This window comes from Pomacea canaliculata, linkage group LG4, assembly GCF_003073045.1.
Source record: "Pomacea canaliculata isolate SZHN2017 linkage group LG4, ASM307304v1, whole genome shotgun sequence".
Classification (NCBI taxonomy): Eukaryota; Metazoa; Mollusca; class Gastropoda; order Architaenioglossa; family Ampullariidae; genus Pomacea; species Pomacea canaliculata.
Window position 1 is genome coordinate 1,099,935 of NC_037593.1, and position 25,460 is coordinate 1,125,394.

General features: G+C 48.9%; 4 protein-coding genes across 8 annotated transcripts in view; 2 read left to right on the plus strand and 2 right to left on the minus strand.

The window, feature by feature from the left end:
- The window catches only part of LOC112561910 (nucleoredoxin-like), a 34,506-nt gene extending 26,565 nt beyond the window's left edge, over positions 1-7,941 (plus strand). The window contains exons 3-7 of the mRNA XM_025234758.1: positions 967-1,171; positions 1,947-2,035; positions 2,499-2,589; positions 2,888-2,997; positions 3,380-7,941. Coding sequence (XP_025090543.1) covers positions 967-1,171; positions 1,947-2,035; positions 2,499-2,589; positions 2,888-2,997; positions 3,380-3,586 — 702 coding nt within the window. The 3' untranslated portion in view covers positions 3,587-7,941. The remainder of the gene's footprint in view (positions 1-966; positions 1,172-1,946; positions 2,036-2,498; positions 2,590-2,887; positions 2,998-3,379) is intronic.
- On the minus strand, positions 7,080-15,305 carry LOC112561909. The gene is made up of 12 exons (XM_025234757.1): positions 15,171-15,305; positions 14,508-14,628; positions 14,296-14,412; positions 12,644-14,126; positions 12,111-12,318; positions 11,593-11,725; positions 10,456-10,602; positions 10,107-10,289; positions 9,735-9,898; positions 9,319-9,562; positions 9,032-9,128; positions 7,080-8,922 (listed from the first exon to the last, which is right to left on the minus strand). Exons 4-12 carry the CDS (start codon positions 12,652-12,654, stop codon positions 8,262-8,264), a joined length of 1,848 nt encoding a protein of 615 aa, XP_025090542.1. The 5' UTR covers positions 12,655-14,126; positions 14,296-14,412; positions 14,508-14,628; positions 15,171-15,305; the 3' UTR covers positions 7,080-8,261.
- Positions 15,306-16,316: 1,011 nt separating this feature from the next.
- On the minus strand, positions 16,317-18,264 carry LOC112561912 (prokineticin-1-like). The gene is made up of 4 exons (XM_025234765.1): positions 18,111-18,264; positions 17,744-17,864; positions 16,758-16,880; positions 16,317-16,419 (listed from the first exon to the last, which is right to left on the minus strand). Exons 1-4 carry the CDS (start codon positions 18,132-18,134, stop codon positions 16,391-16,393), a joined length of 297 nt encoding a protein of 98 aa, XP_025090550.1. The 5' UTR covers positions 18,135-18,264; the 3' UTR covers positions 16,317-16,390.
- Positions 18,265-18,347: 83 nt separating this feature from the next.
- On the plus strand, positions 18,348-22,804 carry LOC112561911 (rho-related GTP-binding protein RhoA-A-like). Of its 5 annotated transcripts, none has more exons than XM_025234762.1 (5): positions 18,348-19,000; positions 19,331-19,425; positions 19,975-20,165; positions 20,568-20,768; positions 21,389-22,804. In XM_025234762.1, exons 2-5 carry the CDS (start codon positions 19,392-19,394, stop codon positions 21,638-21,640), a joined length of 678 nt encoding a protein of 225 aa, XP_025090547.1. In that variant the 5' UTR covers positions 18,348-19,000; positions 19,331-19,391; the 3' UTR covers positions 21,641-22,804. The 5 variants fall into 5 exon arrangements, with proteins under 5 accessions (XP_025090547.1, XP_025090546.1, XP_025090548.1 ...); XM_025234761.1 differs by having other exon boundaries at positions 18,348-18,990; XM_025234763.1 differs by having other exon boundaries at positions 18,348-18,860.
- Positions 22,805-25,460: the final 2,656 nt, after the last annotated feature.

A 25,460-nucleotide genomic window follows, 5' to 3' on the forward strand; every position in this document is an offset into this window, starting at 1 on the left:
AGTTCATTAGAAATTTAGGCTCGTAACCCAGCCCTCAGAGAATCATACAGCCATTGCAGAAATAGATTGGAAATGTCTTTGGAAACAGGTGCAGGCCTAAAAGTGGATTTAACTCAGAAAAGAGAATCTACCTTCTTCTGAAGCATTTGTAGTTGAGTCCCAGCACAGGAATGCATGAACTGCTTGTGCACTTGTGTCAGGCGAGAAAGGAACGTAGCGCCGACTGGCGTCTTCAGTTTTGCATCTGACGGAAGCATCAGACAGGACCGCTGGCAATTGTTTCTTGGAAATATATGTAGGGGTTCTGGTTATAAAGAATATATGTCTTCAAGGCAGAGTATTAGTAGTCTTTTGACTGCGGAGACGTTTATTATATACAGAGAGTGAAAGATGTAAAATATCTTCACATGTAAACTCTGCTCCCTTTGTCAGACTGCTTCCTTGGAAACTATTACATTTGTAGGCAGTATATGAAAAGTGTTGACTGTGTGAGAACACATAGAGACTACTGAGTGTAAAACACACGCAAACGGAGTACTGTGTGGGAAGAACGTAGAAACTGTTGACTGCATTTACTGGCGTTGGACACAAGCGGTTAAATGATTAAGGATGTGTTGTTGTGCATTTTATGCAGTGGACGTTTTAACGTCTCTCTGTCCTAGTTATCACGCCTTGTACTCTCTCTTTTTACCTTGGTTTCTTGCTTTAAAATGCTGCGTAGTAATTGTAAAATGTTTATTCTTTGACAAACATTGCGATAACTCAGTCCTCCCACATTGAACTTAATACAAGAGGCTAAAAAGCAAATTGTGTTTGCGTCAAGTGACTTCGTGCTTATAGACCCCAACTATAAGTTTGTGCTAAGTACTGTCGTGACCTTTGTTTATGTTTGTGCCAAGCATGATAGTGACCGTGTGCAGTGCCCCGCTTCACGTTTGTACTAAGCCCTAAGTGGCCTCTGTGCAGTGTCCCCCTTGCAAGTTTTTCACGCCGGAGCTGACGAGGACCTACGAGCGGCTGAAGGAGGCAGGCCGCAATTTCGAGATCGTCTTCGTCACCTCTGATCGCAGCGTCGAGTCGTTCCAGCAGCATGTGGGCTGTATGCCCTGGCTAGTCATCCCCTTCCACGACCCCAGGCTGCAGCAGATCACCACGCAGTTTGGCATCGACGGTAAGTGCACTGAGGAGTTCTCCTGCAGTAAAACCTCCTGCACCGCAACGATGTCAGGTCGCGAAACACGCCCGACTCTATTTTCTGTCACTTGAACTAGAAGTTTATTTGCTGTTTTACATTTAATTGTGAACTTTCCTCTCATCATTGGGACATTACTGCTGATTCTCACTGAACCGTGTGAATACGCCTTTCTTCAGTGGGTCATGGATGCTACTGGTTCTTACGGACCAACGTGAAAGGTAGCTCTTCTTTGGGTTTTATTGTTAAAAAAAATCAGACAACTAGTAATGTGCAGGGAAGAAGCGTGGTAGGTAAGGTGAATAAACACGGTGCTTGCCTTCAGCACGTGACGTCATAGACCATTCTTACATTGCGCCATCTACAAGTATTTTTTTGCGGGGGGTTCCTCACAACCATTGATATTTTCTCCTCCCTTTCCTTCTATACCACAGATGTAGAGCCTACACGCCTCTCCTCTCTGACTGTCCCGTCCTGCTGTGTACGGCCTATACACGCATAGAGAAAATTTGTCTAATACTGTAACCTTTGACCCACACCCACGACCTCCAGTGGAATGCCCAGCTTAGTCTGCTGTATCACATCGACTGGGTATGGAAATGAGGTGTGTGACATTGAGTATTATCTGTATGCGATGCACCTCAGATGGTAGGCAGCCGTTAGTATATGTGGACTTCAGAGAGTAAACCTAGAGTAATACAGACGAGTAGCAGCTGCCCTAGCCTTTGACTCCTGTATGTGTGACTGTGTGCAGGCATACCTAGCCTTGTCATTTTGGACGAGAAAGGTGGGCTGATCACCATGAACGGGCGCCAGGCCATTGTGCACGACTCCGCCGGTCTGGTAAGACCACGCCTTCAGTCATGCCTGTCTGTCCTCTTGTGTCTCTGCCGTCTTGTCTGGCTTGCGAGAGCTTGGATTGAGTTTGATGTGTGTCTGTCAGTAAAAGGTTGGATTATGTAGGTTTGATGTGTTTGTGTGTATCTGTCCGCGAGAGGTTGAACTGAGTGGATTTGATGTCTGTGTCTGTTCCTGGGGATTGAACTAAGTAGGCTTTATGTCTGTATAGATTTGGACTAAATGGGTTTCGTGTCTGCGTGTTAAATTGTTTGCATGTCTTTTTAAAAAATCTTTTCTCATGTCGTTCATGTTGACTATGAGGGGCTGAGATGAGTGATTTTTATGGTGTTGATGACAACAGCATAATGAAGCGGAGGGGTTTAACGGTAAAAATGATGATGATTGATTGAGGATTGATGAGGATGATGATGATGATTGATGATGATGCCTTGTGTCTTACAAACAGGATTTCCCATGGTACCCCAAGCCACTGAATGAGCTCACTCAGATGGCAGCAGTTCAGTTAAACGAGAATATCTGCTTGATTCTTTTCACAGGTCAGAACTTTTCTGCTTGACCGTCAGTGAGTAACTTGGTAAATTGGTGGGGAAGTTTGACCATCTAGCAATACACCAGTGATGATTCAGAGGGAAGAGGTATGGCGGGAAAAGATGCGGGAGGGAGAGTGATAGCCTGCAGACAAACCAATTTGTGCAGGGAAAAAAGTAGCATGATAGAAGTCACTAGAATTGAACACTATTTGAGGAACTGATTCCTGACTTTCCACTGGGGGAACATAACATCAGGAAGGAAAGCAGAATGTGTGTGTATATATATGTGTGCGTGCTTGTGCAGACGGAGAAGAAGAAGAGTTGCTGGAGGCGCGAGCAGTCCTACACGACGTGGCGGTCAGAGAACATCAGAAGGGAGAGGACCAGGAACTCTTGTTTTTTTACGCAGGAGATGTGAGTACAGTCATAATAAATTCATGAGGTGATGTACATTCAACTGAGATTGAATAAATTCAGATGAATAAACTGGTTATAAATTTAACACGGAATCTTGATTCTTTGAGCCCAAGATCTTTTTGTGTTTTTAATGGGCTTTGATATATATATATATTTGCTATTCAAACAATACTCGATGGCATCTTAACCACAAAAACTAGTCGCAGATTTTTGTGGCGGTTGTATTGTGTAAACAAGACCATCGCAGCTAAGCGATCTTTTTTTTCAGTAGGAATGTACTTTAACACTTCTCACGTGATATAAACAGCATTATCTGACTTCAGTTTTACTGGATCACACAGGACTCACCAATACTCTTTTTCATTATCTGTTTACATAGGACGAGTTTTGTGACCAGGTGAGAGATTTTGCTCACCTGGAAGACCGCTCGCCGTTGCTGGTGATACTGGATAGCCCCGAGCAGCAGGTGTACGTGTCTCCGGCTACAGACATGAGCTGTGAGGTGGTCACGGAGTTTGTGGACAGCTACCTGGCGGGCAGGCTCGTGCCCACACCTTTTCGCCACACAAGTCCGCAGGAGTGCTGACAGTGTCTCTCTCTGGCCGCCAGCAGGGTTGTTGATAGTCTCACCTAACCCTCCCAGCAGGATTATCGATATTGTCATCTAACCTTTCCAGCAGGATTGTTGAGCAAGTCATCTCTCTAGCCTAACTTGGGCTACTGTCGATAGTGTCATGTGTAATATAGCCAGCTGGATTGCTGATAGCATCATTTGTCTAGGCCAGCCAGTGCTAGTGCCAATAACGTCATCTCTCTAACCCAATCATCATCTGTCTAGCCTTATTAGCACGACACCCTTGCTTACACTTACCTCGCTGTGAGTGAAAAGCGGCACAACACAGCGCATACTGGTTCCCAGTGACACTTGGTACAGTATAGGGATCGTAGCCTTGCGGAAATTTTTAGTTAACTGGATACTGAAAATGCCACAAATAAAATGTCAGATTCTCAATACGGTGGTGTGCCCAGGGGGCCGTGCACCTACAGGCTATGCGTGTTGACCGGAGGAGAAGGGGCGGGGTTGCGGTCCTGAGGCTTTCCGGACAGGTAACAATGGAACGACTATCGCCGACTAAATTACACGCAGGACGTCGACCGCATACAGCGCGGCGATCAGGCGCAGTCCAGAAAAAAGGTCAGTGCTGATGACTGGGCACTACTGCCCCAGTGGCCGCCGTTAAACATAAAAAACGCTCAGTGGTGCTGCCCTGCGCAAGTGTGCAGCAAGTGGGACTAACGTTTGTGTAGTGTACAGTAAGGTCATCTTAGTCCCGCGGTTCTCAAACGGTGGGGCGCGTCCCCCTGGAGTGGGGGGGGGGGGCGGGGCGACGTGCTTACAAGGGGTTCGCGAGGGTGGTCTTTTTTTTTTTAAAGTTTCTTATACCGGTATTAGTGAAATTAGCTTACATTACTGGCGCAGGGGGGCGCGCGGACGTACCTTTGTTCATCAGGGGGGCGTCACAAGTAAAAGGTTGAGACCCGCTGTCTTATTTAGTAGACTTGCTATATGTAATTGCCGTTTCCTCTGCCTCTGTACGGTAAGTGGGTATACAGAAGTGTACAGTTTATCAAGGCCTCTGCGTACCACCTGAAGCTATGTAACGCCTGCTTTGTACGGGTAGTTTGTGAGCTTGATCACCTGTGTAGGCGATATAGTTTTGATGACTGTGAGGAGAACGCGCCATACGAACGGATGCACACAAGCGGTTTTCCCACTCTCTGCCACAACGGCAGCCGACGCGCGGTAAAAGCTGTCACGAAGACCTTCACCCCAGGCACACAACGGCATCACTGTTTGTCATTTGCCTTTTTGTTTGGTAGCTGACTTTGGAGCCATCTTGTTGACATCTCCCCTAGTGCGTCAAGGATTGCGAACCGCTGAGGTGTTTAAACAGAAAAATAAAAACCAGCTCTTTGCTGTTTCAGCGACCTGCTCCCTTGCCCTTCCTCTCTTCATAGAACCAACTTTTCCTTTCAGAAGTTGTCGTTATTTTGTTAGTGCAAAGCTGATTTTGCCTATACTCATAACCAGCACATGAAATAGCTACTTTGAAGGTGGTGTTTTTAGACTTTAACCGTTTGTTCAGTGAAATGTAGAATCGGTGTACCCTCCTGAATACGCAATACAGTCGTTGAAGGAGGTGTTCGTAGTATGTTTATCTTAGGACGTGTTCAGTGTACAATTTTGACTTGCCGCCAAGCTGGGCGTTCGGCTTGTTCGTTTGTTTAGAGATCTTTGTCTTTCTTACGAGTTCGGGTGGGGGAGACAGCAGATGGGACTTTCATACCCTCGGCTGCACTGTGCTCTTTCTGCCGCCTCAGCCTGGTTCTCGTGTCTCCTGTACGTGGTGTAAGGGCGTGGTCTGTGCCAGGCTCAATGCTGTTGTGAGAAAAGACCCTGGGATAGGTGCTACAGTGGGTGGGGAGTGACAGGCTGTTTACAGCCTCGCTGTACAGATGTCTTTTCTCCGCCAAAGTTGTGTATAATCATTGCCATATTTGTATATACGGTTTCTCAAGCCACATAACTGCCAGGGTTTTGTCAGCGATGTCTTTAACATGTCAATGGTCATGCTGTAGCTGTGACGTCTGATTGTCATCCGTGTAAAGAAAAGTCTACTGTTAGATGAAATATGCGGAGTAACTGTAAGAAACAATACATTAGTTTTTTAAAAAAATCACAGGGCTTGGTCTGTTTGCTCTCGCTGTCTGCTGAAGGAGTTTCTGTTGTAATGCAGCGGGAACTGAAGCTTGCCAGCTAGCTTGGGCAGAGGTCTTGTCGTGTCTCGAAGCTGCTTACAGACCAGTAAAGGCCGACCGAGTCTCTAAATGCGATAAAGGGCGGGTCTTCTCGTAACATCTCCAACTCACTCGAGACTAGCTAAAGATGGCTGCTGCATTCTTGATGCTGTGTGAAGCAGAAAGAAATCTTTGCAGAAACAGAGGATTTCGAAATAGAACCAATCACATCGATTCATTTCGCCCGTCACATCTTGGAGATCGTCGATTATATAGAGGGGGACAGTAATTGCAAATCCGGGGGTGCAATGTCAAGCTGACGTTGCAAGCGTGTCTTGCCCTTCGTTTTTATGCGACGGGTGCCTTTCAAAATGTGTGTGCCGATCTAGCATATTTTAGCTGAATTGTAATGGTATATAGAAATAAAGTTAAGCAGTACCAATATTGTCATTTTTACCTATTGGCAACAGACTTCGTAACTTAATTAGCACTTCCTGAGTGAAGCAGCAATTTTCTTCCTTATCTACGTGTTTTAGCATGTGTGTGTGTGTACTTAATCAACTCTTCATTTCGTGTATATCACGCCACAACTCAAAGCGTGATCAGTGCTTCGCACACGTGACAGTATGAAAGTATTTGTGAACTAGTGCCATGTCTGTTGACAAATCGTATTGAGGAGTGAAAGAGCCAAAGAGGCCGTCGTAAGGAGCACACTGACGATGGGATGTCGGCTGTCTGTCCGAGTCCTGCTTGTCAGGACCCATTTACCCAAGTCTGGGCTTGTAAGATGTGACTTGATGCCATGATGTAGACCTGCTAGAGGTAACTAGTTAAACTGAGCCGGCCACCTTGTGCTTGTTACATGTAGCTAGACTCTACAGTCAAGGCTTGTTGGAGAGGTAGCTGTCTTACCGTTAGCTGTCACTGCACTCCACAGTCACAGCATGTTAGTCTGAAGTGTCAACCGCAAGGAAATACCAGGAGTTGCTCTTGTTTTATCAGCTGTCCTCGGCAGATGGCATAGTGTCTAGCATTATTACAGGCGTTATTACGCTGGGCCGCCCTTGATGTACACCTGCGTGCAGCCTGGTGTTGGCAGGTACCGTGGGCAGTTGTACCGGACTGAAGACGAGGGTCTGTACCCTTTATGTTCTTGTAGTTGCCACGTAACAAGTCCCTTAGTAATACAACCCTAGTCTTTGTCACACTGACTGCACCTAAAACGAAATGCCCATAATTTCACAGCAGTTCTTTTCAACTGAATTCGTGGTTTTTTGTTGTTTTATTTTATTTTGTCTTTTGACAGACGCTCACCTTAGAGCAGGGATTTGTTTAGAAACTGAATTAACGCTGTTGACACGCGACTTTGTCCAGTGTTGCAGTGGTGGCTGATCTTCTCGAGTCTTGACCAAAGGTGCTGTGATGTCAGAACGGCTGGAACTGGTCCTTATTCGCCATGTTGCTAGGCTACCAAGGTGTTGATGCCCTTACAGCAATAGTTAACTTCATTCTCCACGTTATTTATAGGCTGGGTGGATGTTGATGCTCCGACATACTTGCAGCAATAGCTGTAGTCAGCTGTCTTGCTGATACACAGTTTATATTGCGTTTCACTCAACTTCACATGTTGTTTCTTTCCTTCCTTCTTAGCTTTCAGGGTTCAGAAATATCTTGTGCATGTGTTTGTATGCTTAGAAGACCAGCAATCAAAAAACAACTGCATCATCGATAGAATCTACAGGCGGTACGTAGACGGCAGAGATGATTGCATCTTTAGCAGAAGTCCAGGTTCCTTCTGCATGCCAGCGAACTCAGCACTTTGCTTGCTGAATTTTAGAACACACTAGAAATCAGAACGAGGCTGCTTCTATGTCAGTAGTGTATTAAAGACTTCACAACCGCCCGCGCTCCGAGCACCCTGGGAAGGAAGCAGATGGTGAGTTGCGATGTGGCGGTGTCTGCTGGTGTTGTGGACAAGGTGATGTGCTGTAGTCACCATGCAGTGCAGTGTAGCTACAAGAGTCCACGCGCAGTGATGCTATACATGCAGGCACTTGTGTCGCTTGAAATCAGAGGGCCAGCAGCTGTATCTATTAATAAAGTGGTGAACATTGTTGTAATAAAGATTCGTCTGGAACACTATATCTGTCTTGTTTGTTTGTTTGTTTGTTTGTTTGTTTGTTTGTTTGTTTGTTTGTTTGTTATTGTGTGAGGGGTAGAGTGTGTGAGAGGGAGAGAAGTGACACGAGAATGGAAAATCGTCCTGCCCTCTCGTATCACCCTGTCCACGCCAATCGCACCGCTCTACAAGAAGTTCAAACTGACATTTTGGAAGAAAAATAACATGATGGTCTTGAATACAATTGGCAGATCCTAGCCAGTGTCACCCACAAGCACATCAGATCCTAGCCCGTGTTACCCACAAGCACATCAGATCCTAGCCAGTGTCACCCACAAGCACATCAGATCCTAGCCAGTGTCAGTAGGATGAAGATGGCGAGAAGGCCCACAGACATGGGAAGTGCTACGACGGAAGGCTGCGTCCCCTTGCTGCAGACGACCTTTCTTCTGAGCAGTTGGCTTCTGGATGCCGCCTCCCTGTCTCTCTCTTCTGCAGCCGCCGCCTCAGAGTCGATGTACAGGTCCAGGTCGCAGCCAGCGAGGTTCGCGAGAAGAGACTGACCGAAGGTGCTGGTAATCAGGGACGTGGCCTTGAGTCGCAACCAACTGTCCGAGCTGGCCATGCATGGCTCTCGAGCCTGGACCTCCGTAATGGCCGCCCGGCATTCGCTGGTGCAGGGGCCAAAGGGCAGGCACGAGGTGGTGATTGTGGTGTAGGCCTGCGTGCGGACCACGTTCTGGTGCTCGAACTTGAGGCGCTCGGCGGCCGTGCAGCCTCCCTCAGTCTCCGGGTCACAGGTCAGGAGGGACTTCCATGACACACACGTCGGGCTGGGCGCTGCATGCTGCGCCGGGTAGAAGCGTAGGTAGGCGCGACAACTCTCCCACGGCGCACCCGGGTTAGCCTCGCTGTTGAAGGTTGTGGTGTGGATGTCCAGGGAGTTGTACCGACACCTGGTCTTGATGACGTCACCAGGCTGCACCAGGATCGGATTCTGGAATCTGCAACAGTTTGGACGACTCGTGAAAGAACGCCGGCAGTTGAATCTCATCGCTATACAGCGCAGACGTCAGACACACCTGTAAAGGACAGGTAGCCATGTCCACTCACGTCATCATGCGTGCTGCATCAGAGTCAGCGAAGGTGATGTTGATGTGGTCAGTCGCCACGCTGCCCTGTCTGTAGATGGTGATCTCTTGACCGGTGCCTGCAACACCCACAACATTCCATTTAAATGTGGGACAAGTAGCTGAGTGGCCATGCGGTGGAGGCAGGAAGGAGGAGCAGAAGAGATGGCAGATGAATGGCTTGTTACAATGTGACAGGCTATGGATATCAAAGACTGATGGCCGAATTTCAGTGTAACTCAAAACAACCGCTTAATGCGCCTTTCTCACCGAGCTCTTGAAGAAAGCTGATAGCAGAGGTGATGTAAATGTCGCCACTAAACAGCGAGCGCGTGCACGTGCTGGTACAGTCGGAAGTGACGATGGCCGCAGGGGATTGTGGAGGGACGGTGATGTAGTCGTTTCCCACCACCAACATGCCGGCGTCTTGTTGACGGAACGAGGACGAGAAGTAAACGGTGACCCCGAAGTCGCCAGTCAGATCAGATTCCTCCGTGGACTTCCTCAGGTGTACCTGCCGCGAACAGAGCGAGTTGACACGACTACACCGTCAACCGTCACTTCTATCATCGCAACGACCCTGTCAGTGTCCCATTCTATCATTTCTATCATTTCAGGAACTGTAGAATGGTTTTTTCACACACACACACACACGCGCGCGCAGGCTCTCAGGTGAGTGCACGTGCCTGCAGCATGAAGGACGTGAACTTGAGTCCTCCCGTCACGAGGCGGATGCCGGTGTTGTGGTGCAGACACTCGTCTTTGAGAGGCGGCATCCACACGCTCATCACCTCACAAGAGGAAGGATCTGGGGTGGTGTTGCATTCACCGATGCTGCCCAGCTTCTCACCTTTAAGAGACAAGGAGTGTCGTCACCACAAACAGCTCTCAAGTGAACTACCCGACACTGTTATCAACGATAGACAGCCACTAGACGACTACGTCACGGTAGTAGTCGGCGTTACCGCCATAGTCCGCTAGATTATCTCATGACGGTAGCTAGCTCGGTGTACTAGTGAGTAGCACTCACACGTCATCACGGGAGGGCTGACACTCACCTTTACAGACATACATCATCATGCGAGCGACCACCCCGCTGATGTTGGCGATGGGCGCGAGAGCAATGACGTGGTAGTCGTCGCTGCTGCCGGCGGGGTTGAACACAAAGCTCTCGCACCTGACGCTGTCGCTTTTCTTGGACACCGTCAGCGGCTTGAGTCTGAATGTCGCCTTGTGGACATCTGATGGCGAGCACAGAGCCAGCAACATGAGCCGTTATACTACGTCAGCTATGATTGATTGATTGATTGGTTGATCGATCCCACATAACGAGTGCATTATTTACGACTGCAGGGACCGGTGTAAGGTGGGGAGACTGCACAAGGAACAGGAGGACACCTAGCTCACCTGCAGTAGGGATGAGGGTGTCACATGGAGGATGCGGGTCGTCAGACACTGCGGTGTGGGCGCAGAGGGAACTGATGACGTCATAGGCAACAGTGGAACCGTTGGCTGGCATACGACACAGTTCACTGTCCACCGGCTCACAGATGCCTAGAGCAGAATGTTAGAGTTCACAGTGAACTGATGGAATAAAAATGTCTCAGACACAGGTGTCAGTCACTAGGTGTGTTATGTCATGTCTGTCACTAGGTGTGTTGTATCATGTCAGTCACTAGTTGTGCTATGTCATGTCTGTCACTAGGTGTGTTGTATCATGTCAGTCACTAGTTGTGCTATGTCATGTCTGTCACTAGGTGTGTTGTATCATGTCAGTCACTAGTTGTGCTATGTCATGTCTGTCACTAGGTGTGTTGTATCATGTCAGTCACTAGTTGTGCTATGTCATGTGTCATAGTGTTGTATCATGTCAGTCACTAGTTGTTATGTCATGTCTGTGTGTTGTATCATGTCAGTCACTAGTTGTGCTATGTCATGTCAGTCACTAGTTGTTGTATCATGTCTGTCACTAGGTGTGTTGTATCATGTCTGTCACTAAGGGTGTTATGTCATGTCTGTGTGTTGTATCATGTCAGTCACTAGTTGTGCTATGTCATGTCTGTCACTAGGTGTGTTGTATCATGTCTGTCACTAGGTGTGTTGTATCATGTCTGTCACTAAGGGTGTTATGTCATGTCTGTGTGTTGTATCATGTCAGTCACTAGGTGTGTTGTATCATGTCAGTCACTAGTTGTGCTATGTCATGTCTGTCACTAGGTGTGTTGTATCATGTCAGTCACTAGTTGTGCTATGTCATGTCTGCCACTAGGTGTGTTGTATCATGTCAGTCACTAGTTGTGCTATGTCATGTCTGTCACTAGGTGTGTTGTATCATGTCAGTCACTAGTTGTGCTATGTCATGTCTGTCATTAGGTGTGTTGTATCATGTCAGTCACTAGTTGCTCACTCACCCACCCTGCAGTCGTCCAAGCGTTGATATTTTAACATACAGATTTGGTGGTCACATCTTAAAGCAGGTAACAAATATTGACATAAGACTGCTCCGACACAAAGTACACAAAGCAAACATTCACCACGATCTACCTGGGTGAGAAATGTTTGTGGTCAACGTGGGCGGTGCGCCCAGGGTCCACGTGCAGCCAGGGTCACCAAGTTCTTCACCGTTGGACCTCCCGTCGCCATCTGAGTCGGCACTACAGAGGCCTGGCGACCAACCCTGTGTAGAGACTGGGTATCAGGTGACAGTACACCTCGGTGTCGCTGAGTACTAGTCCCTGACTATGTCCAGTGTGCAGTACTAGTCTGACTATCCTATGTGCAGTACTAGTCCCTGACTATGTCCTGTGTGCAGTACTAGTCCCTGACTATGTCCAGTGTGTAGTACTAGTCCCTGACTATATCCTATGTGCAGTACTAGTCCCTGACTTTGTCCTATGTGCAGTACTAGTCCCTGACTATCCTATGTGCAGTACTAGTCCCTGACTATGTCCTGCCAACTAAAGGCATAGTCAGTGACGACCCTACTCGTAGAAACTTCTGGAATCCATTCTCTACAGTAACACCGTCTTTTTAAAAACTAGTGGCAAAAAAGGTTGTCTCACCCGGCCCGCACTCAGGAAATCCACCCCGAAGGGGTTGAGCGGTCCGCTGCCCGTAACGTTGTAATGACCGACACCGAGCCACGTGACCCGCTGACCGCCGTCTGGACACAGCACCGACACCTGGTCGCCATTGGGAATGACGTCAGCGTAGGTAGGATAGCCCCGCACGTGAGGCAGCCACAGGAGCAGCGCCGCCAGGTGAGGTGAGCTGCAGCCAATAACCAGTCAGTCAACCAGTCAGTCAGCCAGTCAGTCAGCCAGTTCACGGACTTTCAGCCAGTCGTGGATGTTTACTTTAGGATAAAATAAATGCTACAGTCGCAGAGTCCAATAAGCGAATAGAAGCAGCAGTTGGATGAGGTCAAAACATTTAGCACCTTACACTTCAATCATTACCTGTGTGTAATCGAGATTATTACTCGCTGAAAGTGGATAAGCCTACCTCATTAAGCTTGGATTATCCGCCAAAAGATTAACGATCTCATGAAATCAGTGGTGAAATTAGAAAAGCCAGAGCCTCTGGATGGCCTTACCTGGAGCGCATGTCGCAGGTGGAGCGAGAGAGGCAGGGAGCGCAGAGCTGTGTGGGTGTCGCACTCAGCTGTGCTGGTGTCGTATACAGAGACTGATGTGCTGCATTGTCGTTACAGTCGTCAGGTGACGAGTGTCAGCAATAACAAACGACTCTGTCCTCCTTCTGACATGTGCAGCGCCACTTCCTGTTTGACGTCTCTCCCAGCGTCCTTCATTCATTCGACCCTTGACTGCTACCCGTCGTAGGTGGGGTGGGGGGAGGACATGGAGAGACGCGGCAGCTGACACACGTGTGTCGGGCGATAGCATGCAGGTAAGCACGAACGACTGGTCCACCTTGATGTTTGTAAGTCGGTTCTTTCTCTGGCCTCCGCAGCATCAAGGTAGTGTCAGCACAGTCTTCGAGAACGTTCGTGCTGGGTCACGTGGCCATAACAGACTCGCTTGGCCGTCACCAAGTAGGGGCTCCTGGTGTCCTGCCACCAACTAATATCCCTGGACAGCTGGCAGACGATTTTTTCCAGTTAACTGCTAAAACGAGGCATGAGACTACAAAGCTTCCTGTCTAGCCACAGGTGCTGCAGACGACTTGGAGAAAGTCGTGTGAATGTGGGTCAGATGTCGGAACGATTTGTCACCATGACAACGGGTCCTTGTGACAAATTGCTTGCTATCCGTAGCCTAGGGGACAGGTGAGCAATTAATTCTCTCCTTGCAGTGAAGTCACGCGTGCAAGGGAGGTAAGAGAGCGCCTGAGCATGTGTAACCGTTTGTAACTTTTCAGTCCTTTTGTTCTCTCTCCCTCATTCGCTTCCTCCCTCCTCTCTCTGCTCCATTCTGTGTGTTCTCTCTCTTTCCTCTTTCAGCGCACACACATCACAGGCGCACAGTCAAACACACGCACTCAAGCTGATGATCGTCTGGCGCCAATGGCAGCTTCCTGAGAAAACAATCGAGTCACAAATGTTGCCGCTGTCTAGATGCTGAAGCACACCCTGGGTACAGTCAGGGTCTCACGGACCAGCCGGTGCCACAGGTGATTGTACCCTTACCTGTGGCTTAGAGACAACGTAGTGTATGGTAGTAGTGTGGCTACAGGTTACAGAATGTACCAGAAAGTGTGAGCATAGTGTTCCCGCCGCGGCCTCCGAATGAAATAGGTACTCTCACTCAGATGAGAGAACTGTTGGTGCTTGTGTTATGTACAATATTTGGTGATGTGTCAAAATTGTTGGCATCAGTGTTATTATAGACAGATATTGAAGGAAGATGAAGGCAGACTTTCTGCTGCATGAGTGGACGACACGGCTCAGTGACCCTACTACATCCACACAGACGGTTGTCTCGAGCACTCAGACGGAAACAAAGATAAGCGGCAGACTCCCAGGTTCTTTTTGTGAATGTGTTTATTGTCGCACATGCGCAGTGAGATAACCAGCCGGCAAGGGGTGAGTTAGCTGAGCAGCAGTCCCTGACACGTGCCTGCAACAGTCCAGTCACATGGGATGTCATGGCAACGCAGCACACCTGTCGTTGTTTTTTCTTCTTACTCACAAATCGTCAACTGTTTCTTGAAGGAAACAATAAGTAAGTCTTGAAGCTGGAGGACGAACCTTTAGCGACTACTCTACACTCTACAACACCGACTCACCTTTGGCCCCCAGCATAGAAGATGGAGATATGCACAGCATGAATCGCTCGCACGGACACTCCTTCACCGGAAACTCTGGTATTTCGTAAGGACTCCGCCCACTCAACACGTGGCACTCTGAAAGTATCAGGCACCGTGGTTATGACCCAGATTCACCTATCTTGCCCTCATTGTAGGATCATGTAGATATTGAGGTGACGTATCTTGCTCACCTTCTCCTGCTTGCTTGAGTGGCTTACACACCTGGCTGCCATCCTCCTGAATGAGGCAGCACTCGTTGGCGTTGCAGTCCGACCCTTTCTCGCAGGCCAGGGTGAGGGCCAGTACAGATACCTGTACACAGCGTGCAGTCGGTCTCGTCTTTACATTTGCTTTCATCAACAGCATTACACAACCTTGCTTCTCTGTCTACATTGTTGTTTGCATCGTGTTTTAAATAAGTATTTTGTGAGTGCTGTGTAAGCCGAGTTCTGTACACGTGTGCGACTGTGGTTGTCAGCAATGTTAATGTACTTGTGGACCTTAGGGGCTGTGGACTCTGGACCTAGAGTAAGGTGAACATGGGACACGACTAGCGACTAGGACAGGTTCAGGCAGTGCAAGTGTCACGTGACTGCTGCGAGCTTATCTGACTTCAGACAAACACAGTGAGTCTACTGGTATTGCAAACAATAAATAAACAACAAATGTCATTGCACAATCCAAACGTTCATCCATAAATCAACACGCACCTACATGAAAGTGAGTGAGAGGAGAAGTGAGAAGCGTCACGTGTGAAGTGAAACACCTACACCACGTGACTGGTAAGTAACGTTCGTATGTAACACAAGCGCCGTGAAGCGAGTTACGTGCTGAAAAGAAATAATCTTTCCTACCATCAACACCAGGACGAACTTCATGTCTGCAGGTTGTTGTCAAAGCATACAGCCTGGCAATGCCACTCCGAGCTCATTTAAATTAGCCCCCGCACGTGGCCGTGCTCTCACGTGACGTCATCCACAGATAATAGAGACGGCGCCCTCTTGCGGACGATTGTGTGTGCGTGTGTGTGTGTGTATGCGTGTGCATGTGTGTGTGTGCATTCGTTAGTGGCCGTGTAACCCACGTTTTAAACTCCGGGTGTCTGTCAGAAGTACCCGTTGTTGCTAATGACGCACACAGGAGCATCCAGTGCTGGAATGGCACCCACGTCACTGCACTGCGAGGCGGACCCGTCCCCGGGGTAGTTCTCACTCTGCTACCCGCTCCCGTCCTGGTAGCCTTGTAGCAGCATCGCCATCTGGTGTGAAACGACTTGTTTTTTCTATGTGGCTATGTATTGTATGACACGTGTGTCTGTACTATCCAGTGTGTACAGTATATGACGAGTGTTACTAGTGATAGTGATTATCTGAAGATCACCTGATGTGCAGGAACATCGATATTCCAGCAATCACTCTCCGTGGTGACGCAGCAGCTTTACATGCGGCTTAGAAGTTTAAAGTTCAGGGTTCATAACTAAAGTGATTATATATATTATTCAGGTGTAATTAAAGCATCTGACTGCTTATCTCGCTAAAGCCTCCCAGGGTCTAGTTTCAACGCGGTGCTGTCTGTCTGTGTGTCTGTCTGCCTGTCTGTGTGTCTGTCTGTCTGTGTGCGTGTCTGTCTGTGTGTGTGTCTGCCTGTCTGTGTGTGTGCCTGTGTGCGTGTCTGCCTGTCTGTGTGCGTGTCTGCCTCTCTGTGTGCGTGTCTGCCTCATTGTTTTGGTGTGTACTGTTGTTATGCCGAGGGTCACAAGATGCATGGACGACAAGCTTCATTACAATCGTTGGGCAGCCTGGTGGCGCCACGGTCAGCGCCCGTCACCATTACAGTGAAGCTTGGCTGTCCTGGGTTCGGTTCTCGTCTCGGGCACGCTGGCCTGTATTTATCGGTCTGCCGTGATGTCCCCACGCCCAACCCCCTCACTGCCTCACTGGAAGCTTTCTGTACACAGACGGTGGTCTCTAGCACTCAGGGACAAGGGGCCAACTCCCGCCTGATTTTTGTAAAGGCGTTTATTGTTGCACATTCGCAGTGAGATGACCAGCTGACCAGTCGGCAAGGGGGCGAGTTAGCTGAGCAGCAGTCCCCGACACATACCTGCAACAGTCCAGTCACATGGGATGTCATGGCAACATGGCAATATGGCACACCTGTCGCTTTTGTCCTGTCACTAACCAATCGTCAACTGACGAATGTTAGCTCACTAGCTCTACAGAAATAAATGTGTTGGTCTGCTTTGTCCGAGTATCAACACCCCGCCCCCCACCCGTAACGTCACAGTCTGCTCGCGCCCTTGTCGGGGTGCGTCTCGAGCATCTTACCCGTCTGTTCACCAGGAAACAAAGATTATTAAGATTGTCAAGAAGAAAACAGTGAAAACAGAATGGAGAAGAAAACATGAAGTCTTGGAGGACTAGTGTGCAGCACCGACTTACCTCTGGCACCCAGGGTGGCAGACAGGGACAGAGACAGACACCGCATGAATCGCTCACACGGACACTCCGTCACCGGAGCCTCAGGCCTTCCGTACAGGTTGAGCCCACTCAGCACCTGGCACTCTGAAAGGATCAGGTACCCTAGTTATCACCCACAGTTACAGTTACATTCGGCACTCCGGGGTGGGACCGCCAGTCAGTACCTACAGATCTAGCTACCCCTCAAGGTGGACCTGTGGACTATCAGCCGACCTCCGGGTCTGTGGTTACAGGACTCGGTAACACTCTCCGTCCTTAATTAACCCCTTCTTCCTACCCTCACCTGCCCACCTGGGCAGCGCCTGACCCTGGACTATGTCTCGTACCGGACACTAGATACTGGACAGTAGATAGCGATAGGGGCTAAAGGTCTACGTGTCTTGTTTATTTTGTGATATTCTGAGTGAATGCTCTCAACCGTATCCTCTATCCTCCAACAGTTTTGCACTCCTACTCCTAGCTCGCAGGCTGTGTTCGGGTTTTGTGAAGTCTGTATTTTTGTGAATACATTTCTTTGTGGCTTTGAGATAACACATGAAATATTGATAATATTTACAGTGTGTCTTTATTATCATCAATGTTATTGCTGGGGAACCGTTCTGTGGTGATGTTTGCTCACAGGAAGTCCATTTTCGTCTTCTGAGATGCTGTAACTATCTGTGGGTGTTGTGCTGCTTTACTGTTCGTCCTTGTCGACGAGATCATCGATAAAGATTAAACGTCTGAAAACCACTTTACCCTGTGACAGATCTCTTGGGACTTTTTTCTATGTAAGAATTAGCTTGAGGGTTAGAGCGAGGGTTAGTGTGCGAGACGGAGAGAAAAAGTAAAAACTAAATGAAGGTAATATGATTCAAAAATGTTGAAACTAAAATTCCGTGTGTTTGTCCTACAGAAAGCCCTCATTGCAGTATCAGGTAGATATTGAGGTGACGTATCTTGCTCACCTTCTCCTGCTTGTTTGAGTGGCTTACACACCTGGCTGCCATCCTCCTGAATGAGGCAGCACTCGTTGGCGTTGCAGTCCGACCCTTTCTCGCAGGCCAGGGTGAGGGCCAGTACAGATACCTGTACACAGCGTGCAGTCGGTCTCGTCTTTACATTTGCTTTCATCAACAGCATTACACAACTTTGCTTCTCTGTCTACATTGTTGCTTGCATCGTGTTTTAAATAAGTATTTTGTGAGTGTTGTGTAAGCCGAGTTCTGTACACGTGTGCGACTGTGGTTGTCAGCTTGTTAATGTACTTGTGGACCTTAGGGGCTGTGGACACTGGAAGCGAGTTACGCGCTGAAAAGAAATAGTCTTTCCTACCATCAACACCAGGACGAACTTCATGTCTGCAGGTTGTTGTCAAAGCATACAGCCTGGCAATGCCACTCCGACCTCATTTAAATTAGCCTCCGCACGTGGCCGTGCTCTCACGTGACGTCATCCACAGATAATAGAGACTGCGCCCTCTTGCGGACGATGGTGGTGAATGTTCGTCCGTGTGTGTGTGCGTGCGTGTGTGTGAGTGCGCATTCGTTAGTGCCCGTGTAACCCACCGTCTAAACTCCAGGTGTCTATCAGAAGTACCCGTCCAGCGCTGGAATCGCGAGCGGACCCGTGCCCGGGGTAGTTCTCACTCTGCTACCCGCTGCCGTCCTTGTAGCCTGGTAGCAACATCGCCATCTGGTGTGCCACGACTTGTTTTTTCAGCGAAGCTAAGTTTAGTTCGCAGCAAACCTCAAGATGTCAAGGTTGTTTTCCTATCCACCCCCAACGTGCGGGTTCCCCCCAGCTCCCAGTGGATAGTCTGTGTGTCATGAAAGATTGTTTGCAACATGTTTACAGGAAACTATGTGACGCAACTCTGACCCCCTAATCACCAGCAGATGATAGGCAAGGTCCTTATCAAAACACCTGCTTCACCTGCAGCTCCAGCAGGTCGCCGAGTGTTTGGTGCACGTGAACAGAACTTTGCTGTGAGTCGGGTGGTCCACACCATAACTATGTCGTCTGATGAGGCCAAGGTCTCCAGCCGAGTACTCGACGAAAAGATTTCTTTGCAAGTGGATGTAGGTGTGTGCGTGTAGGTGGGTGTGTTGAGCATGACTGAGACGTGGTTGACCTGTCAGCCAGTGCCAGACTCGTGACGTAAAGACTGCCTGAGGGTGTGCGGCCTGTGGGTAGGACAGGTGTCAAACAGGAAGTAAGTCTGGGTAAGACCAACTCCTCACGTGTCGTTTGTGCCACTGCACCCTGCAGGGAAGCCTTTTAAAAAAGCTTCGTGTCACGAGGGTTTGAAATTTGTATGCGAGAGCACGGAGTGCTTACCTTTCAGGTGTCGCTATAGACTTGTTCCAGTTTACTTCCCATGTGAAGCGCCTGGAGGTATGGCATTGTATGTTTACCTGTCCTGCGAGGGACTTGAGTGTGTTGACTACAGGTGTTAGCCTGCGGTGAAGACACGAGAACAGAGGTGAATCACTGACGATACCGAGGGGATCGAGGAATAGGCAATTTCCAGGGTTGTGCACTTGTTTTTGCAGGTGAAATTGAAGCCCAGGGTTACTGGCATTGGACGCTGATCGTACCTGTGGGGTAGCTACCATGGACATCCTCTGCTGGTGCTGTCTTTCGCCGGGTAAGTAATTAGCATTTTGTTATTGTAGATTGAATACGTGAATACAACGCACAGACAGGAGTTTGAGGGGGGGGGGGGAAAGAGAGAGAGAGAGAAAGGACAACAGGATGGACGAGTTACAAAAGGTGTTTCCGAGAGAGAAATGTTTCAAGTCCAAATCGGAAGACATGCACCGACTCCGCTGTGCGGACAGACAGACGGACAGGCCATTCCAAATACTGGGGCCAGAAAAGGAGAAAAAGCGACAGCCGAACGTCTTCAGTCTGATAACGTGGAACAGAGAGAAAACCGGCGTGGGCCGAGCCACCTGACCTGCCAGACTGGTATGGCAACACAAGCTTGGACAGATCGGCCCACAGCCATGAATAACACCTGGAACTGGTGTCAAAGTGTCTTTGTTAGTGTGAAACAAATGTTTGTGTGTTAGTGTGAAATGTTTGTTAGTGTGAAATGTCGGTGTAACACTTGTCTCACTTGCTGGTGTAACACTTGCCTCACCTGTCGGTGTAACACTTGTCTCACTTGCTGGTGTAACACTTGTTGTAACAGCGTGGGACGACTCCAAGGATGGTAGCGTGCGGGAGGCGAGACTGCGGCGCACGGTGACGGCGGTGGGTGACGGCGCGTGCGGCAAGACAAGTCTGCTGCTGCGCATGAGTCAGGACGTGTTCGTAGAGCAGGTGTACGAACCAACCACCTTCGAGTCCGACGTTGTGGAGGTCTTTCGTGGGACCCGCAAGGTGAGGGTGAAGGACTCGGCCCTACCAGTCGCTGGTCATCCGTGACCGAGAGTTTGAGCCCCCCTCTCTGACTTCTTGCCCTCCTCCATTTTAAATAACCGTGTGAGTGTTCCATACAACGTTGCTGCCATCAGAGCTTTGATCAGCCAAGCTGCTTTTGCAGCCTGATGCCTTTTGCCAGGTTACATCCCATAGTTTTGCTCAGATTTTACTTCCGTCACCAGAAAATACTTCAGCTTTTCGTGTCCTTGCCTGTCATCCATCACTGTTTCCATGACAATGCTTATGCTTAACCGGCTGTGCGGTGATCGTTCACTCACCTCAAATGCCTCTAACATTTCCGTCCTTGTAAACAAAGACTAGTGAATGATTGTCAGTTTGGTTCTGACCTATGACCCTCAGATGCAGTTGACCCTGCAGGACTGCGCGGGGCAAGAGACGTATGACCGCATGCGGCCAGTAGCCTACGCCGACGTCCACGTCATCCTCTTGTGCTTCTCGCTGGACAACCCGGACAGCCTTGTCAACGCCGAGACCACCTGGTTCCAGGTATACGGGTGGCCAGCCATGGCTGTCCCTACTCCTCCATCACCACGTCTGTGGGTTGGTCTGTCTGTCTACCCATCTCAAAGTATATTTTGTTATCTAGTCCCCTTATTTATGTATATGTGTTTAGCCCCCGCTGCCTATAGGCCAGTGTTGTCCATAGGAATGGGAATCCCATGGGAATCCCATGGGATGGGATGGGACAGCACACATTTGTATTTCCCATGGTAGTCGATACTTGATATTGCAAAATAAATTTACTGTTATTTCATTCATCAAGGATTTAAATCTTTCCTCTGAATCATCTATTGTATGTGAAGTAGCAGGAATTATAGAACAAAAGCCGAAAAGTGGTTTTCAGTGTTGTCCATAGGATTGTTAATACCATGGGAATCCCATGGGAAACGTCCCGTGGGATGGGACGGGATGGGACAGGCATAAATTGCCATGGGATGGGATGGGATGGGATAGAAAATATGTCCCATGGACAACCCTGCGATAGGCACTGTCTAGTCTTCTTGTCAATATGCGGTGTCTAGCCCCTTTGCCTGTCTGTGTAGACAGTGTGTCTAGCCCCTGTGTAGACAGTGTCTACTGTTGTTTAAATCGAAGGAGGAAGGGAGTCAGGTCTAGTGCTGCTTGTCCTCTTGCACCTTGGAATATGTGGCGTGTTGCAGGAAGTGACGTATTACTGTCCCGCTGTGCCACTCATCCTTGTGGGAAACAAGAAGGACCTTCGGGACGCCTGGGAGACGACTGAGACTAGAGACAGGCCCATCGGAGCGACATTTGTCACCTGTCAGCAAGGCCAGGATGCCGCCCGCCGTCTCAAGGCTAAAGATTACATCGAGTGTTCCGCCAAAACCAGCGAGGGTGTCAAACGGGTACTGGGTACATCAGTGCGGTACTCCACCTTACAGAAGGCGTGACGACCTCACCCCGCCCCGTCCTCACCTTACAGAGCTGACACCGAGAGATTTCACAGACAAGGTAGATGACATGGACAGCTGTGATGATGCGGGTCCAGCGTCTTCTGTGTTTCATTGATGGCCATGTTTTAACTTTTGCTCTGCTGGGCATGTCGGCTCATGTTGGGAGCGCGCGCTGCTCACGTGCTTCGGACCTACCCTCTGGGCTTTATTATTCATTACCGGAAGATCGTCAGGTAGACAACACAGTTACCCGACCTTGAGTTCTGTGAAGTTGGCCACCAGCGGACTGAGCGCAAACCACGGAACATCATAGGCACCCAGGGTGGACTGTAACACGAGATCACCGACAAACCCGACAAACGCCTTTGTACATCAGCTGACATCACTGCGAGTGTTGGTGTGCGTGCTTCCACGTGTTAGTGTCACACCGCCTACACTTGACTGTCTTCTGTCACCAAGTCAGCTTATCACACACACACACCCAGGACTAGTTGCACGTTTTCAAAACTTAGAGGGAGAAAATTCAGAAACTTACAAAGTGGCTCCTGTGCCGTGTCGATGAGTTACACAAGTGTAGAGACTGTGCTGACAGAAAGTCTGGCTTCACTCTAGAACACTGTGGACAGTGATGTCAGGTGTGAACGTGTATAAAACTACAAATGTATTGTGCAGGGGAGTGTGTACATGTTGTATGCAGCGGCCCACAAAATTAGACGAGCTCTTGTTCAAGACCACTGTGAACGCCTCGCAAAACTGATGGAAACGGTGATTCCGCTTGAACACAGCTAACGTCATGTGAACACAGCTGTGTGGTGTGAACACAGCTAGCATCATGTGAACACAGCTAGCGTCATGTGAACACAGCTGTGTGTTGTGAACACAGCTGTGTGGTGTGAACGCAATGTGTTAACACAGCGCCATGTGAACACAACTTTGATAACACACAGTGCCTTATTCATGTGAACACAGCTGGTTCCATGGGACCATCTATGAACACAGAGAATGTGATATAAACATATCTACATTTTCTCTCCTATTTCTCTCCGGATCATGTTATCCCGTTAACCTTAACTGACCTCGTGTCATGACCCTGTTATTTCTCTCAGCCTACTGTCGTGTAGAATGTAATAATCGCTGTATTAAACAGTAAGTGTGTAAATATTGACTCCATATGCTGTGTGTATTATAATAATGTTTCTCGTGTACTAAAGCTTTCGTGTCTGCCATCATGTCGAAAGCACGCATCTCGCAATTAAATGCGCTCACAGGGAGGTAACTAGCTAGCACCGGCATCCTCGCTGCTTGGTTGCATTTGTGTCCCTTGGATTGTGTCGACCTGCTAGACAAGTCGGAGCTGTGCAGCTGTAAAGTGGCTACCGCCAGACACACAATGAATGACTACAGACATACAGCTAGTCTGTCGTCAAACTACAGCCTTTCAATCATGGCCACAGTTCACCTTGTGCAGGGGTACACTGCGGGTACACTGCGGGTATATTGTGCAGCATCCTGACATTATCTTTACTCCAGGCTCTGCCACTACTGAGTGATTACTGCGCCAGTAGAAAGAAGGGCCGTTGAGCGGATGGCATATGAATAAATGATTGAAGGAGGTTAACGAAAAAAAAAGCGTGAATAGCGGGATCAAATGATCAGGGCGGTGAAATCAAATGTCTGTGAGCGACTGAATGAATAACTTAGTCTCAGCGGCATTGTCTCGTCCCTTCCTCGTCTCAATAAATGTCTGCAATAGATAACCGCCGCGCTCACAGGTAAATGAAGAGCTGCACCTGTAGAGTGAAGGTAGGACCGGAAGTAACTACAGCTCAGGATGAAGATGGGTAATGTGCCCCGGGGAGACAACCGCACGTAACGGACAGCTCAGTGAAAGGGAGACAAATGACTTGTGGCCAGAGTAGCCATGGTCCAGTGGAGGGCCTGTGTTATTACCTAGATTAACGTGGCTGGAGGTTTGTAAAGCGCCTCTTTGTTGTCCCCCAACACCGACCACAGCAACTGCCAGGCACTGGCGATGTTTGTTTACATCCCATCCTGTAGTGTTTGGTTAGTGTTTATTGGTTTATTGTGGGTGTAATGTAGTTCCCACACGCTGATAATACGTTTATCAAACACTGAAATGTCGCAGATAATAACAGTCGCAGATGTTTTCATCATCAGTGTCGGCAATGGGGATGGCTGGAAATCTGGTCTCACACTGGTTGCTTCATTTATTTGCAAGAAGAATATTTTAGATGATTGTGTGGTGGTTGTGAGGGTGTGTGTGTGTGTGGGGGGAGGAATGGCAGGGTAGGTGGAAGAAAACGGTGATGACCAGTGTTGTGAGCAGGTTCCATAAGCACGCGCCCCCGACACGAGATGCGAACCCAGGGCCTTACAACTTGACGACAGTTAGTGATTGTGACTAAACGGTTGGTTGAGAACCCGAAGGTGGGAGCGGACAGGTCGTCCTCCCGCTATTTCACTCGCTCTTTCCTTTAAGACTTGCGGACGAGTCGTACTTAGCAAACATTGTGCTAAAGAGAGGACTGAATCATTGCCAGCAATCCGCTCGTTTCTCCTCCCTGATGCAGGGCCTGTGGAGGGCAAGCACCGCGCTCACCTGTTCGTCCGGCCTGTGGGGCTGCCGGCCGCGCCTCCAGGTATCAATACCGTCATCTGCGCATGCGTGCACCCCTCCCAGACACCCCCCCCCCTGCAGCACACCTTCCAGCGCGCCGACACACATCCTTCTTCATCAATTTTCGTAGCACAAAAAACAAGGCAGTTGATCGCCGAGGCCAGAAGATAATAAATTTAGAAAATAAACATATCTTTCATTTCGACCTAGCTTTGCTTGATGTTGTTCTCCATGGAAACGACATTTGCTTTTGGTCCTAATTTCTTTTTATTTGCTTACTGGTTTTTGTTTTCTTCTCGTGATCGGCGTGCAACTTGTTTTGTGTGCTTTGCATTTGCATTGAAGCTGTTTACAGGTATATCGTCTTCTTCCTTCTTGTCCTGACTTCCACTCTGTCTTCATGTCTGTCCTTACTTTTACTTCTTTCCTCCGCTTTCCTGATTAGCCTCGCTGACATAGAAACCGCGCACAGACGCAAATCGATACGTGGAGCCGGGTGGGTGGGGTGGGGTGGTGGTGTTGGGGGCAGGAGGTGGAAGCGGCGCAAACTGTGACGTAACAACGCCACGTGACCGTCAGACGGACACCGTACGTGACACGCCTGTAGACACAATCTTTTCACGGGGCACCACAGTACCGTTACACCGGGTACAGTACACACGTCACACTCTGTCATTAGCATCGATTAATAGCCTTGACTTCTGCCCTTCCCAGCTCTGCTACCTGAGAAAGGTGTGGCCCCCGCTGCTGCCGCGGGTTTAATGTCCTGTGAGGCAGAAGACTGAAGAGCTTGACGCGAGGCTTGATACTGTCACGTGCAAAAAAACGGTTCCTTTGAAAATACTTCGTGCCAGACAGGTCGCATGTGCTCTTGTTTATTTGGCGAAAACAATTTACATCGCGCACACTGTTTACTTGACATCAACAACTGTAGCGGAAGGACAGCCGGCTGGGTCTATGGGCATGCGCAGAGATACCCGCGCGACTACGTCAGGTACGTCACAATCCATAATTGGTTGAAAATCCATTGGTTACGTGCCATCAACACACACTCCTCCTCCATCTCCGCCTTCTCTCTTTGAGTGCGAGAGGACGCGTGATTACCGCGTCTCCAATGACGATCGAATGAACACAACACAAACAGCCATAAACAGTCACGTGACACGACTAGGCACACTG

Excerpts from the sequence above, each read along its gene's own strand:
- LOC112561909 (XM_025234757.1), bottom strand. Across the intron at positions 10,603-11,592 it reads CACAAACATTTCTCACCCAG|GCATCTGTGAGCCGGTGGAC; the intron begins GTAGATCGTGGT and ends ATTCTGCTCTAG. Across the intron at positions 9,899-10,106 it reads GATGATGTATGTCTGTAAAG|GTGAGAAGCTGGGCAGCATC; the intron begins GTGAGTGTCAGC and ends TGTCTCTTAAAG.
- LOC112561911 (XM_025234759.1), top strand. The coding sequence starts at position 19,392 with ATGGACATCCTCTGCTGGTGCTGTCTTTCGCCGG. Across the intron at positions 19,426-19,974 it reads CTGGTGCTGTCTTTCGCCGG|CGTGGGACGACTCCAAGGAT; the intron begins GTAAGTAATTAG and ends TTGTTGTAACAG. Across the intron at positions 20,769-21,388 it reads CTCCATCACCACGTCTGTGG|GAAGTGACGTATTACTGTCC; the intron begins GTTGGTCTGTCT and ends GGCGTGTTGCAG.
- LOC112561912 (XM_025234765.1), bottom strand. The coding sequence starts at position 18,134 with ATGAAGTTCGTCCTGGTGTTGATG. Across the intron at positions 17,865-18,110 it reads AGTTCGTCCTGGTGTTGATG|GTATCTGTACTGGCCCTCAC; the intron begins GTAGGAAAGACT and ends CGCTGTGTACAG. Across the intron at positions 16,881-17,743 it reads ACTCAAACAAGCAGGAGAAG|AGTGCCAGGTGCTGAGTGGG; the intron begins GTGAGCAAGATA and ends TGATCCTTTCAG.